The sequence below is a fragment of the Schistocerca gregaria genome, chromosome X (assembly GCF_023897955.1).
Source record: "Schistocerca gregaria isolate iqSchGreg1 chromosome X, iqSchGreg1.2, whole genome shotgun sequence".
Lineage (NCBI taxonomy): Eukaryota > Metazoa > Arthropoda > Insecta > Orthoptera > Acrididae > Schistocerca > Schistocerca gregaria.
The window spans coordinates 820,864,315-820,881,139 of NC_064931.1; the positions used below are offsets into that span (position 1 = coordinate 820,864,315).

Sequence of the window (16,825 nt, forward strand, 5' to 3'; positions counted from 1 at the left end):
TCACGCTGATACAAACAATCATTGTCACCAAACTCTTCCTCTGTTGTACGTAGTACGCAATATGTAAAATGCGTTCATATCTTTCCGCATTTAGCGTTGCATTAAACACAATTAGGGGACCGCACCCCAAGCACCAAAAACACCGCCATGCCGTGACACCACCCACCATTTTTCACTGTTGGTGCTACACATAATGGCACGTGAAGTTTTTCAGGCATTCGCCAAACCCAAACCCTTCCTTCACATCGGCACATAGCGTGATTCATCACTCCAAATCTTTCGTTTCCAGTCTTTCACGATACAGTGATGGCGTTTCTTACACCACCTCAATCATTGCGTAGCGTTTGCTTCAGAAATGTGTTCCTTATGAAGAGCTGCTCACCCATTGTATCCCATTCTTTTTAATTCCATATGCATAGTCATCGTCATAGCTGAACTACTGGTAGCACTTTGGAACAGGAGAATGATTCCTGGCCCTTATTTCAAGGGTTTTTTTTGTTTTTTTTTTTTCAACAACAACGCTCGGCTATGTTCGATGGTCCCTCTCTGTCAGCTCAGTACATAATGTCCGCTTGTTCTTGGTTTAGTTGTGGTTGCTCCTTCGCGTTTCCGCTTCACAGTCACATCACCAACAGTCGTTCTGGGAAGCTTTGGAAGGGTTGAAATATCCCTAATGGATTTGCTACTCATATGACGTCCAATGACTAGCCCAGGTTCTCTGTTGACAGCACAACAGTTCTCGCGTACCCTTATACTGGCGGGTCCGTCTCTCGTGACATCGTGTGGTCAATTTCACGTTACACATGTGTGTCCGGGGCACACAGGTGTGCTCACATAGTATACACATACTTCGTCAATTTAAGGTGTTCAAATGGTTCAAATGGCTCTGAGCACTATGGGACTCAACTGCTGTGGTCATCAGTCACCTAAACCTTAGAACTACTTAAACCTAACTAACGTAAGGACATCACACACACCCATGCCCGAGGCAGGATTCGAACCTGCGACCGTAGCAGCAGTGCGGCTCCGGACAGGAGCGCCTAGACCCGATGGCCACCGCGGCCGGCTTGAAGGTGTTATTGGTTTGAATTTCTTGACTATAAACCAGCATTTGTTCTGAACATTTGGAATGTCATGCTGGTGCGTCCAGCAGTAGTCAGCCAATACCGCTCCACTCCATCAACTGTGATAGCATGACCCCATAACCATCCACGGAAGAAACGCTTGCTATGTTCATCATTGCCTGTGCTCTCAAGAAAGAAGTCAAGATGCGAGTCAAAGAAATGTCTTCTGAGTGACATGTTGCAACTCAGCACTAATACACTTCAAATTTACGTTTCCCAGGAAAGCTGACTACGTCTCACTTGAATTCATGACTTTCAGCACCACTCAGTAAGTCACGGAATGCTCTGTCGGCAATGATTTTCCTTATTTAAGGACTTACAAACACACCTACTACATATTCTGCAGCAGCAAAAGTATGTAGGCCTCAAAATCATCTGTTTATGCACGAATGAGAACAAAAGTACTGCTGTTGCTGTGAACCACTAGAAACGACTCAGTGTCAACATCGATATATATCCGACGAGTAATGTTCCGCGAACAATGAAATCGTGTCGATATTTTCAAAAATTAACGTGATAGAGCAAAGCAGTTTTTGGATTTAAAACCACAAACTGCAATGTAAAACGGAATAATCGTGTAAGATATTTACAATTTGTTTATAGTGGTCTTTGTCTCCTGTCGTCTGTTGTATTACGGTGCGTGGAACACGTTCGTTTGGATGATTAACAGTTAATTAATTTCAAACCTGCAACATTTTGCATGAATCGAGTGTATGAGTCTATTTTGTTGCTTAATTGTACATAAAGAGGCACTATTGTCTACATTTCAGTTCTGTAAGTTATCTATTTGTCATTATGTAATTGGTCGCTAGCTCCCTCATTCATGTCTGGATTCAGCGCAGAAATTCCTGTCATTGCTGACTGATATTTCTCATATGACAGAAAGAGCTGTTAGTTTTCCCTCTCTTGTATATGGTTCTCATACACTCAAATGGGACTGATCAGAGAGGACATTCGGGCAATTTTTCTGACATTTTAACTAAAGACAATTAGGCTTCATCTAATTCCTTATCGATTTTTCCCAACACATTGACATAGAATAAATGGATTAGTTTCACATTTTGAAGTTTCCTGAGATTTCATTCGAAAGTGACATTACCACGCTACTGCAGCAACTAGAAGTGGCATGACTGGAGGTGGAAACTAAACCTCTGATATTACTCTCATTGCTGTATTACTATTGAGTTTCCCTAAGTTGAGAATAAAGTTTTCTTAGTGTTGTTTTCAGAGCTTGCGGAGCACTCAGGCTCAGCTTTCAGACTAGTTTAATTTGGCAGAAGGCTGTCGACTTACTTCAGGAAGACATCTAAACAGTACTGTAAACATATAATCAAAGTAGCAGAGCCATAGAGGATGTTTTGGTAAAAGTGAAGCTTTAACTATAGTGTTGATTGGCTGCAGAGCTGCAATTTTCATCCGTTTTCTGGGGTTCCACTGAGGCTTGTCGTGATGTGTCATGGAACTGAGGCTGAAGATATTGCAATATTGATTTCGTTTTGTCACACCAATTATTCGTGCATGAAACTACAAACCAGAATGAATGCGCTAGGTATTTGTTTTTATTGAAACACGCCAGTGTCTATTTCTGTGTTGCCTGTGATAGATTAACAACTAGTAGCATCCTGAAACACAAATTCGAGAAAATATGAAGATTTGCAGCAAATGAGTTTCCGTGTTGCTCATTGCCACTATTAGTATTAAAAATATATCTGTTAGATACGGTATATTCTGGTTTAAAAAAAATTCCCGTTGATATAAAAAGTAGACAGCCATGAGACTTGTGGATATCACTTATGCGATGAAAAAGAACTGAAAATTGTAAGACAAAGAAAAAGCTAATGTAGGTCAACAGGGTTTAGTGAAAATACAAGAGGGAAGTATTCTTTTTGAAGTATGAAACTGTTTTAGAAGAATGTTTTGAGAGTAAGAATTTTACCAGTTAACTTATGTGACATGGTGTAACATGAGGCTACAGGTCTAATTATCCTCAGAACGGCTGCACTTTTCAGCAAGAAGCATCACGAGGGACTGCCTGTAGCTTAGTTCCTTCATCATCTGCACAAATCAAGCTGACACTCGGCGCGGTGGTTGATGTGAGTGACCGTAAAGACATCTGCCATTTGTGCAGATAATACTTCGGAAGAAATCCTTAGAGGACAACCAAGACAGATGACTGTAGGACATAAATCAGTTGCATATAGTTTCGCGCTTTTTAGCAGAATGATAGTTGGTGTAACAATTTAATCTTTCATTATTAATTGCATATGACATAACATTGTTTGAAATCCAATGCTGAACTTTCAGTTGTGTGTAGCGTAACAACTTCAAAAAAGTACTGTGCCAGACGCTTTCCCGGTCGTGTCATAGCCTTAGTTTGAGTCTTAGGTTAAATCATTATATGCAGAATTCAACCTATATGCGTATCTCGACCATCATAAATACCCCAAGCATTATACACGGATTTGGAAGAAAAATTAGCTTTTCTTTACAAACTATTGATTTCAATCTGTTACACAGCGAAGCAAATCTATTCTTTGCCTTTGATAAGTAGCAGAACTTGACAATTTAGTTTCTCACAGAAAGCACAAAAGTCATTTTCCAGTGAACATTGATTTTAAACATTAAAACTATGCTATTCTCACGACAAAATCAGAGCTACCAACGTCACGGCCTCTTAGAAGTTATATAGAAGGCTACGACATTTCAGAAAAAACGAAGCTAGAGAAGCCAGTGCTTCGATCGATTTTTAATGTCGTTGCTGTCTAAGAGTATTGACAGTTCGCCAGCTGTTGCCGGTGAGGAGCAGAAGGGCATTAAACTTCGTGTGACAGGTATGGCCATGATATGCGCTATTATTTGTCGTTTGTTTTGATAGCCCTGAAAATCGTGAATTTGAATGAGAAGCGTCCCTCCCGCGTTCTTTGATGATGGTTTGAAACCAGTATGATCAATAGACTACCTGTTGCCCACAGAGATAGCATAAGCTTTAGTTCATCACATGTGTAACATGTCTTGAACAACAGCCGTATTTGAAAGTCAAGAGTTTGTTTGGTGGTATGATTATCGAAATATGTATAGTGCAGACAGTACTGTTTTCGTACTAACTCTTCAGTAAATATGTACTCTCTGTGCTGTTACCGCATAGTCGCCGCCACTTGTAAATGCTGGTGTACGGTATGAATCGTTTGTTGATGAACTTATAGGTACAAACTGCAGTGCAGTTCTCCATTTAGAGTTACTACAATCGTGGAAAAACATTTGTCACTACATGAAATATACGTGATACGTGTAGTGTAACTCGGAACCTTTGAGGCTCAGCTCGCATGTCCAGATTTTCTTAATTTTGGTTTGAGATGGCAGTCTTTAAATAAATAACATGATTTACGGTATTTTAGAGTACGTTCGGTACCGGCATCATTCATTTTTGTGACGTAACATAAGCCATTATTGTAGTTGCTTTAACGTGTAAATTGGCGGTTCAGGCATATTTTGCTGTTCCAGAAAAATGGAGGCACTTCATCACGATCACAAAGAAGGCTTCACTTTAGCTTATGGATTGGCTCAGCTTACAGGAACGGCAGCAGTTGTAATGGTTGTCGTTTGGGCTGGTTACTACAAAGGAGGATTTTCATGGCGTTCAAACCCATCAGTTGAATTTAATTGGCACCCAGTGTTGATGCTGATTGGAATGGTTTTTTTGCTTGGAAATGGTAAGTGTGTTTGGTGCAGCTACTGTAAATATTTACTTTTATGCTATGTACCGTGTGACATAACATCAATAGTTATGTAATCAACTTACTGAAAGTGACAACAGTGAGAATGTTACTAATCAACTGAAGGATCCATTTTAAACTTATAGGATGGTGATAGTTAAGTTTTCAATAAAGGTGTTATTCCATGCTACACCTTACATGTTAGTAAGTGAACATACATTGTACATCACCCAAGGACATGTACTATAGTGGTTACACGACTAAATGTAATTGCTGTTTGGATTTCTCTTTTATTATTCCTCTGCCTAGACAATTGGAATGGCTTTGTCCTGTATGCAAAACAAATTGATGAAAACTGAAATGTACCACCACTGCAGATTTAGATGCCATAGCACCAGAGTTTATAATCTTTAAGCATCAAAGGGCCACATCTTAGTGATACAGGTTTTGTGAAGGTAATAAAATGCAAATAAACAGCACAAAATATGCAACACATCTTTTACTGGGATAGGACAGATTTCCCTGAGGATAGGGCAATTAGTAGGCTGTGGGTTTGATTCAGGACTCATCCCATGACTTGGGAAAAGACAAATCAGGATGGCTGGACAGAGCAACTCCAGCCTATCAAATGAGGTCAGTGCTGTGAAAGCTGTACTTCCACATTCAGTTGGTCCCAATTGTACAATTTTCCTTGAGTTACTGAGTTTATTTTGGGGAACTCCTTGAACACATTTTTGTTCATTGCTGAACAGTGACACATGCTGGAGACTCCTGGACTATGAAGATGCTACTGTGCCCTTTGCACCAACTCACCTAGTCAGAAAGCTGATTCGTGCCTATACATATTCTGCTATGCTTCTCAGTTCTCTCTTCAAAAATTAATTTTAACAATGTGCAGAATTTAAAGAACTTTGCATTTACAGTAATTTCCATATACATTTTGTCACAAGATTGTTTTGCCAGTTCCCTAGAAAAAGGTTTCTTATGTTCTAAGATTTTTTGTGGTCTTCCAGTTTAGCAGGTTTTACCTTTGTCTTTAGCTTTATTATCTGATGGTAATGATCTGAAAGGCCAATCTCTTATGAATACTTTCCCCTATCAATATCTATAAGTAGATAGTCTAAAACTGATGCTGAACTTCTTGATACCGTTGTTTGTGTTTATTATCTATGCCAGACCAGAATTGCTCAAAATGTTTATTGATTTCAATCTGAACCACTATATTATTATGATTATTATTATTATGATTATGATTATGTTAGTTTTTGGGGCTGACACTTTCCAGGACTTCAGTTACTTCAACTTTAAGATGGTATACCTTATTTTTAATGGACTTCACATTTAATGAATAACAGGCTTAAAAGCAAATTCTTTAGTGTATGTGCACTCCAGTGTGGTACATTCTATTTTCTGTGTACATTATGAAGAAGTGTCTCAGCTGATTGAGATACTTCAAAGGCCTGGTTCTCCTAGCCATAACAGCTGTGACCATGTGTGGCCCCCACACCCATCTGCTGTTATCTCGCTAATAAATTCTTCCAATCTCTTTCCCAGTCCTGTTGAGGTACAGCCAATGCATAGTGCAGCACCATCAACTGATAGTCCCGACAGGCACAAAAGCAATGTGGACTTGGCCAGTAGTCATCATTGCCATCTTCGGCTCACCATACAGTCTTGCCATTGGAACGAGTCTGCTAAACTAACACTGTCGCAGCCAATTAAGGAAACTTTAATGCTCGGGTCACCACCTATGTTGTACCCACTGTCCACATCCAAGTGGATCCATTGTCAGTACCTAATCTTTTATAAAATCCTTGCACAAAGGCCCTAAACCCTTAATCAATTGATTTAGCGCAGCACTGGGCTTGCAAATGCTGGTGACTTGATAATCTTCCACTAACTCCTCCGATAATTTAAAGACTAAATCTCTGCCATAACATTTGAGGTTAAAACTAAGAAAGTCTCTTAGAACTTCGGCCACACTGAAGAGTACTATACAGTGAAGTTTCAAAATAATATCAAGAAGTTGGTACATAAATAACAATGGTAATGAGCTAATGTTCTAGCAGATGTAATAGTGGCAGTAGCTGATGTTTCTAGTTGCTTGCTGTGAGGTATCACAGTAAGGAGAGGATGTCAGCTGTTCTACATAGTCAATAAGAGCAGCACACACAACACAAAGAAATACAACAGTGTTGGAAGTCATTATATTCAGAACAGAGTGAAATATTGCTGTGAATGAGAATTATAAATTAAATTGCTCCTTGTTTCACTAACTGGTACCTGCTAACCTAAGAACAACCTTGTAGTACATCATTATACTTTATAGAACAGTGAAACATTTTTGACAATAAAGGTGATAAATGTAACTGCTGCTCATTTTGCTACCAGCAATTTACTCTGTGGTATTAGAGTAAACCTAACAACAACATAGTAATTCATGATGTTTTTGGAAAAAAATAATTATGAAGAGTAATATTATTACATAATTTAATTTTTGAGTCATTGTCATATCTCAATCCAACATAGACCTGTAGCTAAGCTGTAGATCAGTCTGTCACCATAAGCAGATTTTTTTAGCTTTCTTTCGTTGGCTTCAACAAATAGCAAGCAAACTTTCACATCAGAACATAAAAAATTATGGTAAATGACATAGTTATGAAAGATAGCCAAATATATGCAGCAACATTATGCCATGCAGGAACCATTTAATAGCTGCCTATGCGCAGTCTATAGTATTTGTTGTGACACCTTTCGTCACATCCTTAAACATCAGTTTATGATTAATGTTAGTGTTGGACCATCCTTTTGGAGAAAAGTCTTATATTGCCACTGCCCCTACCCAAATATTCTTTGGTTACCAGCAAAACAGCATTTTTTTCCCCTCTGTGAAACTTCGTTTTGCCGCACAGAGATTCAGTGATATCAACAATTTGCCCTTCATAAAGTTTCTCATTCTGTCTTGCATATGCTTAGACACAAATTTCTCTATAAAAATTCTCGTCAATCAGCTTGCTTTACCAAGTAAAATTTTCAGCATGTAAATTTAAAATTAACTTGTAGACCCACAAATAAGTAAATGGTAGAATGGTATTCATTTTTAATTTACTTTTGGAACATTTAGAGAAGGGGCAGCTTTTTCTGCACTTGAGGTGACACAAACCTTTGATTCCGTCAGCCACTTTTAACCCAATTTGATAAATATTCATTTCTTGGCAATTAATCCATGATACATGTTTCCATACAGAACCAAATCACTTAAGGCATTCAAATTCATTGAATACACATGTGGTAATCCCAGGCAAGTAGATCGTGTAACGTGGATACCAAAATACAGTGAGCATGACAAATTGAATTTCAGTGCTAAAAATACGTTGCCTCTCTCCTCACCTCTTTTTGGTTACATGAAACTTTCGTCCCATTGGCTAGGCAAAACTGACAGTGTCAGCCTACGAGAAGTATATGAACACGGTTGCAGCAACATATGGCCCTGATCTAAACCAGCCCAGCTTGCTGAACTACTGCTGGAGCATCCAGTCAGTGGATGAAATTTTGAAACTGAACAATGCAGTATAATACACTGATTGGAGACCACTCAAAAGTAACTCTCGTAAAAGGGTTCAGGTGACTAGGTTCCAACTTTTGAAGGAACAAGTAAACAAATGCATATCATTTTGTATTATTGTCCAGGCAGTTTCTTTCTGAACTTAGACAATGTATTGGGTGATGAATGACATCAAAAGCATTCAGTGTACACACATTGTCTACATCATACATATTGAACAAGACTGTGTGAATAATAGTATGAAACTATACACCGTTATTTTCTGTATCTAGAATTACTCTAACCTATATTATTATATTTTCCTGCATTTATTGCACAGAGTAATTATTCTTCATTTTTAAACACTTTTAACTGTTCTCATGATAAAAACAGACTACACTAGTGTAAGGATTTGAATTAGTCGTCAATCAGCAAGTAACAGCTCTAGACACTGAGCCGGCTTTACAAATGTAGTAAAGTGCTAAAGTGTGGTTGGTAACTTACTTCTTTCTTAAATTAAGACATAATGACCTACACTTTGTCTGGACACATGCAGAGACTAAACTGCTTAACTTCCTTGTAGGATCATCTTACCCAAAAGGAATACCATTTGTGAGTTACTTATTCTCACATTTTGTGGCAGTATTTATTGGCACTGACTGACAGTCTATGCTGAGCTATGTCTGTCATCGCCCCATCCTATAATAGGAAACAGCACTACAAAATTCAGGGTCAGATACCTGAACAACGTCCTGGATCGTGGGGTTCCGGGTTAGATTCCCGGCTGGGTTGCAGATTTTCTCTGCATGGGGACTGGGTGTTTGTGTTGTCATCATTTCATCATCATCATTTGTGACAGTGAATAGATTTGACTTTGTACAGGTGCTGATGACTGTGCAGTTGAGTGCCCCACACCAATCACCTGAATGATCTCAATTTGTCAAACCACATTCTTGATCCATGTGTGTGCCTCATCACAACAGGCTATATGTGACTGTCATTGCTCTTGTGGAGGAAATTGGGTGTCAGAGGCTGGAGCATATTATGTTCCTTGACACAGTGTAAAACAATGGATAAAACAGTATTGTGATATTAGTACTGAAGAATATCATAGGCATGTGGGGAACATGTTTTGCATAACTAGTCCATGATAATGAACTTTTAAAAAATCATGGCAAAATCTTTACCTAAATACAGTGCAGTTGAAATGTGTTACTGGATTTTCTGTGTCAGTTGGCATGATTTCTTGGCAGTTCCAGGAGCATTGACTAAAAATAAAAAGCAAATTTGTAACTGTCAAGGAGAAGCTCTGATTATCATTGCCCATACAGATTAGATTTTGAGGAGGAAGATATGTATTGTGACTGGCAGAATGTAGTATTTTCCAACAAATAGCTATTTTCCAGTGCTTGGTGGACAAGTATGACATATATAGGCTATAAGTGGTAGTTTGGTCATGGGTGTCTTCCCATGGACTTGGTATGCTACCCAGGAGAGATGGCAGACTTAATGCTGTCCAGTACACTCAAGTCACGGGTAATACTATGATTCCATCATTATGACAACTACGAGGGTAAGTCAATTATCCACAAAATAGTTACAAAATTTTATTGTAATAAAATAGAAAACATGCTAGAACATCATTTTTCAGTGTAGTCTCCTTGCCTTTCAATGCATTTGGGCCGGTGTTGTACAAGCTTCCTGATGCCCTCATCAAGGAAGGTTCTCAGTTGAGCTGTGAGCCAGGAATGCACAGCTTCTTTCACTGCTTCATCTGAGGCAAATCGACGGCCCCTTAATGCCTGTTTGAGTGGACCAAACAAATGATAGTCAGAAGAGGCAAGATTGGGACTATATGGAGGATTATCCATTACTTCAAATTTTAGTTTCTGGAGCATTTAAACAGTGTGGGCAGTAGTATGCAGACATGCAGTGCCTAGCAACAAAACACCTTTCGACAGCAATCCTCAGCATTTGCTTTGAATTGCAGGTTTTAGCCTGGCAGTAAGCATCTCACTGTAATACACTGTTGTGCCCCTTTCCCCATAATGTTCAAATACTGGACCTTGTGCACCCCTAAAATCTGTAAGCGTCAGTTTTCCTGTGGATGGTTGGGTCTTGAACTTTTTCTTGCATGGCGAATTTGGATATTTCCAGTTCATACTCTGCCTTTTAGTCTCCGGTTTGTAATGATGGATCCATGTCTCATCACCAGTAATGATCCTGTCTAAGAAGTTGTCCCCTTCATTACCATAGTGATCCAATATTTTTTTAATCCATTTGCAGACACTTTGTTGTAGAAAAACACTGTTCCCATACTGTCCTGAAAGTCTTCGATGAATTTCGGCCCTTGATATGCCTTCCGACCACAAATCGGATGACTAAACATTGCTCTTCTTTGGTGCGAATGGACAGCAAAGCAGCAATAACGAAACTAACGTAGCAGCTTGAAAATTGCAAAGGTATAACAAATCAACAAAGCATGTTTTGTCAATGTAAAATGACAGTACTACCAAAATAAACAAAAATAGAATTGAATTGTGGATAATTGTCCTACCCTTGTATATCCTGAGAGATCTGTCTCCAGCATGATAAGTTTCCAATACACAAGAGCTCTGGTGCATGGAAGGTTTCCAGAACCGAATGAGATTTCTCGATTGGCCTCCTTCTGCACCAGCCCACAACCATATTGAAAACAGGTTCATGGAGATGAAATAGACAATACAAGAAAACTGGAATACCCCCACACAAAGGACCTGGAATTTTTTTGAAAAAAATTTGTCATTACACTGTTAATCGTTCATTTATTTTACACAATAGTGATTTCAGCTTTCTCAGGTGAATGCTGAAATGTTAAATGTGCAATCTGTCTGAGGTGTCATTGTTGGAAAAAAAATTTCTGGTCTTGCAGACCAGTTGTCTTATAAGATACAAATGGATATCGAAAGTGCACATGGTGCACAATGAGAAACCATAAACATAAAATACGGCATATTTAACACCTAATATTTTCCTGTGACCTACATTCACCACTTACATTCATCAAGCTGAGCTTCTACATCTACATCCATACTCCGCAAGTCACCTGACGGTGTGTGACGGAGGGTACCTTAAGTACCTCTATTGGTTCTCCCTTCTATTCCAGTCTCGTGTTGTTCGCGGAAAGGAGGATTGTCGGTATGCTTCTGTGTGGCTCTAATCTCTGATTTTATCCTCTTGGTCTCTTCGTGAGATATACGTAGGAGGGAGCAATATACTGTTTGACTCCTCAGTGAAGGTATGTTCTCAACACTTCAACAAAAGCCTGTACCGAGCTACTGAGCGTCTCTCCTGCTGAGTCTTCCACTGGAGTTTATCTATAATCTCCTTAACGCTTTCACGATTACTGAATGGTCCTGTAACGATGCACGCTGCTCTCCGTTGGATCTTTTCTATCTCCTCTATCAACCCTATCTGGTACAGATCCCACACTGTTGAGCAGTATTCAAGCAGTGGGTGAACAAGCGTACTGTAACCTACCTACTTTGTTTCCGGATTGCATTTCCTTAGGATTCTTCCAATGAATCTGTCTGGCATCTGCTTTACCGACGATCAACTTTATATGATCATTCCATTTTAAATCACTCCCAATGCGTACTCCCAGATAATTTATGGAATTAACTGCTTCCAGTTGCTGACCTGCTATACTGTAGCTAAATGATAAGGGATCTTTCTTTCTATGTATTCGCAGCACATTACACTTGTCTACATTGAGATTCAATTGCCATTCCCTGCACCATGTATAAATTTGCTGCAGATCCTCCTGCATTTCAGTACAATTTTCCATTGTTACAACCTCTTGATACACCACAGCATCATCTGCAAAAAGCCTCAGTGAACTTCCAATGTCATCCACAAGGTCATTTATGTATATTGTGAATAGCAATGGTCCTGTTACACTCCCCTGTGGCACACCTGAAATCACTCTTACTTCGGAAAACTTCTTTCCATTGATAATGACATGCTGCATTCTGTTATCTAGGAACTACTCAATCCAATCTCACAATTGATCTGATAGTCTGTATGCTCTTACTTTGTTCATTAAATGAGTGTGGGGAACTCTGTCAAACGCCTTGCGGAAGTCAAGAAACACGGCATCTACCTGTGAACCCTTGTATATGGCCTTCGGAGTCTCGTGGACGAATAGCGCGAGCTGGGTTTCACATGACCGTCTTTTCTAAACCTATCTTGATTCCTACAGAGTAGATTTCTAGTCTCCAGAAAAGTCGTGATGCTTGAACGTAATGTGTTCCAAAATTCTACAACTGATCGATATTAGACATATATGTCTCTAGTTCTGCACATCTGTTTGACATCCCTTCTTGAAAACGGGGATGACCTGTGCCCTTTTCCAATCCTTTGAACAGAAGTGACAAATACATATATTATGTATTGCGTATCTTTAATAAATGTACACACAATATCTACATATTATGTATCTTGCATATCCTATAATAAGACAACTGCTCGAAAAGACCAGAAATGTTACACTATGACCTGTCCATACAGGTTAGACCTATTTTAACATCTAAACATGCACTTCAGAAATGCTACAAAGCCAGCACATCAGTGGAACTCGCCAGTGTTCGTCAGACCACTCCATCACTCTCTTGGCCCTGTGGCATAGTGCATTATCTTGTAGAAAACTGCCACTGCCATCAGGAAACACAAGTCATGAAGGGGTGTACATAGCCTGCAACCAGTGTATAATACTCCTTGACAATCGTAGTGCCTTGCAGGAGATCCACTGGAACCATGGATGCCCATGTGAATGTTCCCAAGAACTTAATGGAGCTGCTGCCAGCTTGCCTTCATTATGCAGTACGGGTGTCAGAGCTGTTCCCCTGGAAGAAATTGGATTAATTCCCTCCAATCTGCATGATGAAGAATGTATCAGGATTCATCAGACCATGCAATGCTCTGCCACTGGACCAATGTCCACTGCCGATGATTACATGCTCGTTTCAGCTGTAGTTGCCAGTGTGTTAAGTGGCACATTAATGGGTTGTCGACTGTTGAGGCCCATCATTAAGAGTGTTGGTGCACTGCGTGTTTCCACACACTTGTACTCCATCCAGCATTAAAGTCTGATATGAGTTCCACTGCAGTTCACTATATGTCTTATGTTAGACATCTGTACTGTGTGGTAGCTGCCCAACTGCATGACATTTGGACACTCTTTCATCATGTGTTGGCAGACTCGTCACAGTATTCCTTGAACATCCAACAAGTCATGCAGTTTCCAATCAGTGTATATCTCATTATGCATAAATTTCCAATTTGTATGCTTTACAGATCTGATCCCCCCCCATGAACCATGGACATTGCCGTTGGTGGGGAGGCTTGCGTGCCTCAGCAATACAGATGGCCGTACCGTAGGTGCAACCACAACGGAGGGGTATCTGTTGAGAGGCCAGACAAACGTGTGGTTCCTGAAGAGGGGCAGCAGCCTTTTCAGTAGTTGCAGGGGCAACAGTCTGGATGATTGACTGATCTGGCCTTGCAACATTAACCAAAACGGCCTTGCTGTGCTGGTACTGCGAACGGCTGAAAGCAAGGGGAAACTACAGCCGTAATTTTTCCCGAGGACATGCAGCTTTACTGTATGATTAAATGATGATGGCATCCTCTTGGGTAAAATATTCCGGAGGTAAAATAGTCCCCCCATTCGGATCTCCGGGCGGGGACTACTCAGGAGGATGTCGTTATCAGGAGAAAGAAAACTGGGGTTCTACGGATCGGAGCGTGGAATGTCAGATCCCTTAATCGGGCAGGTAGGTTAGAAAATTTAAAAAGGGAAATGGATAGGTTAAAGTTAGATATAGTGGGAATTAGTGAAGTTCGGTGGCAGGAGGAACAAGACTTCTGGTCAGGTGACAACAGGGTTATAAACACAAAATCAAATAGGGGTAATGCAGGAGTAGGTTTAATAATGAATAGGAAAATAGGAATGCGGGTAAGCTACTACAAACAGCATAGTGAATGCATTATTGTGGCCAAGATAGATACGAAGCCCACACCTACTACAGTAGTACAAGTTTATATGCCAACTAGCTCTGCAGATGATGAAGAAATTGAAGAAATGTACGATGAAATACAAGAAATTATTCAGATAGTGAAGGGAGACGAAAATTTAATAGTCATGGGTGACTGGAATTAGAGTGTAGGAAAAGGGGAGAAGGAAACATAGTAGGTGAATATGGATTGGGGCTAAGAAATGAAAGAGGAAGCTGCCTAGTAGAATTTTGCACAGAGCACAACTTAATCATAGCTAACACTTGGTTTAAGAATCATGAAAGAAGGTTGTATACGTGGAAGAACCCTGGAGATACTAAAAGGTATCAGATTATATAATGGTAAGACAGAGATTTAGGAACCAGGTTTTAAGTTGTAAGACATTTCCAGGGGCAGATGTGAACTCTGACCACAATCTATTGGTTATGACCTGTAGATTAAAACTGAAGAAACTCCAAAAAGTTGGGAATTTAAGGACATGGGATCTGGATAAGCTGAAAGAACCAGAGGTTGTACAGAGTTTCAGGGAGAGCATAAGGGAACAATTGACAGGAATAGGGGAAAGAAATACAGTAGAAGAAGAATGGGTAGCTCTGAGGGATGTAGTAGTGAAGGCAGCAGAGGATAAAGTAGGTACAAAGACGAGGGCTGCTAGAAATCCTTGGGTAACAGAAGAAATATTGAATTTAATTGATGAAAGGAGAAAATATAAAAATGCAGTGAATGAAGCAGGCAAAAAGGAATACAAACGTCTCAAAAATGAGATCGACAGGAAGTGCAAAATGGCTAAACAGGGATGGCTAGAGGACAAATGTAAGGATGTAGAAGCTTATCTCACTAGGGGTAAGATAGATACTGCCTACAGGAAAATTAAAGAGACCTTTGGAGAGAAGAGAACCATGTGTATGAATATCAAGAGCTCAGATAGCAACCCAGTTCTAAGCAAAGAAGGGAAGGCAGAAAGGTGGAAGGAGTATATAGAAGGTTTATACAAGGGTGATGTACTTGAAGACAATATTATGGAAATGGAAGAGGATGTAGATGAAAACGAAATGGGAAATACGATACTGCGTGAAGAGTTTGACAGAGCACTGAAAGACCTGAGTCGAAACAAGGCCCCCGGAGTAGACAACATTCCATTAGAACTACTGACGGCCTTGGGAGAGCCAGTCATGACAAAACTCTTCCATCTGGTGAGCAAGATGTACGAGACAGGTGAAACACCCTCAGACTTCAAGAAGAATATAATAATTCCAATCCCAAAGAAAGCAGGTGCTGACAGATGTGAAAATTACCGAACTATCAGTTCAATAAGTCACAGCTGCAAAGTACTAACGCGAATTCTTTACAGACGAATGGAAAAACTGGTAGATGCAGACCTCGGGGAGGATCAGTTTGGATTCCGTCGAAATGTTGGAACACGTGAGGCAATATTGACCTTACGACTTATCTTAGAAGAAAGATTAAGAAAAGGCAAACCTACGTTTCTAGCATTTGTAGACTTAGAGAAAGCTTTTGACAATGTTGACTGGAATACTCTTTATCAAATTCTGAAGGTGGCAGGGGTAAAATACAGGGAGCGAAAGGCTATTTATAATTTGTACAGAAACCAGATGGCAGTCATAAGTCGAGGGGCATGAAAGGGAAGCAGTGGTTGGGAAAAGAGTGAGACAGGGTTGTAGCCTCTCCCCGATGTTATTCAATCTGTATATTGAGCAAGCTGTAAAGGAAACAAAAGGAAAAATTGGAGTAGGTATTAAAATTCATGGAGACGAAGTAAAAACTTTGAGGTTCGCCGATGACATTGTAATTCTGTCAGAGACGGCAAAGGAATTGGAAGAGCAGTTGAACGGAATGGACAGTGTCTTGAAAGGAGGATATAAGATGAACATTAACAAAAGCAAAACGAGGATAATGGAATGTAGTCAAATTAAATCGGGTGATGCTGAGGGAATTAGACTAGGAAATGAGACACTTAAAGTAGTAAAGGAGTTTTGCTATTTGGGGAGCAAAATAACTGATGATAGTCGAAGTAGAGAGGATATAAAATGTAGACTGGCAATGGCAAGGAAAGCGTTTCTGAAGAAGAGAAATTTGTTAACATCGAATATAGATTTATGTATCAGGAAGTCGTTTCTGAAAGTATTTGTTTGGAGTGTAGCCATGTATGGAAGTGAAACATGGACGATAACTAGTTTGGACAAGAAGAGAATAGAAGCTTTCGAAATGTGGTGCTACAGAAGAATACTGAAGATAAGGTGGATAGAGCACGTAACTAATGAGGAGGTATTGAATAGGATTGGGGAGAAGAGAAGTTTGTGGCACAACTTGACTAGAAGAAGGGATCGGTTGGTAGGACATGTTTTGAGGCATCAAGGGATCACAAATTT

The 16,825-nt window shown here is 39.8% G+C and overlaps 1 protein-coding gene across 2 annotated transcripts in view; it reads left to right on the forward strand.

The window, feature by feature from the left end:
• Positions 1-3,848: 3,848 nt before the first annotated feature.
• The window catches only part of LOC126299017 (transmembrane ascorbate-dependent reductase CYB561), a 46,813-nt gene continuing 33,836 nt past the window's right edge, over positions 3,849-16,825 (forward strand). For both annotated transcript variants that reach the window (XM_049990652.1, XM_049990653.1), the window contains exons 1-2: positions 3,849-3,955; positions 4,626-4,834. In XM_049990652.1, the coding sequence (XP_049846609.1) occupies positions 4,630-4,834 (205 nt within the window). In that variant the 5' untranslated portion in view covers positions 3,849-3,955; positions 4,626-4,629. The remainder of the gene's footprint in view (positions 3,956-4,625; positions 4,835-16,825) is intronic.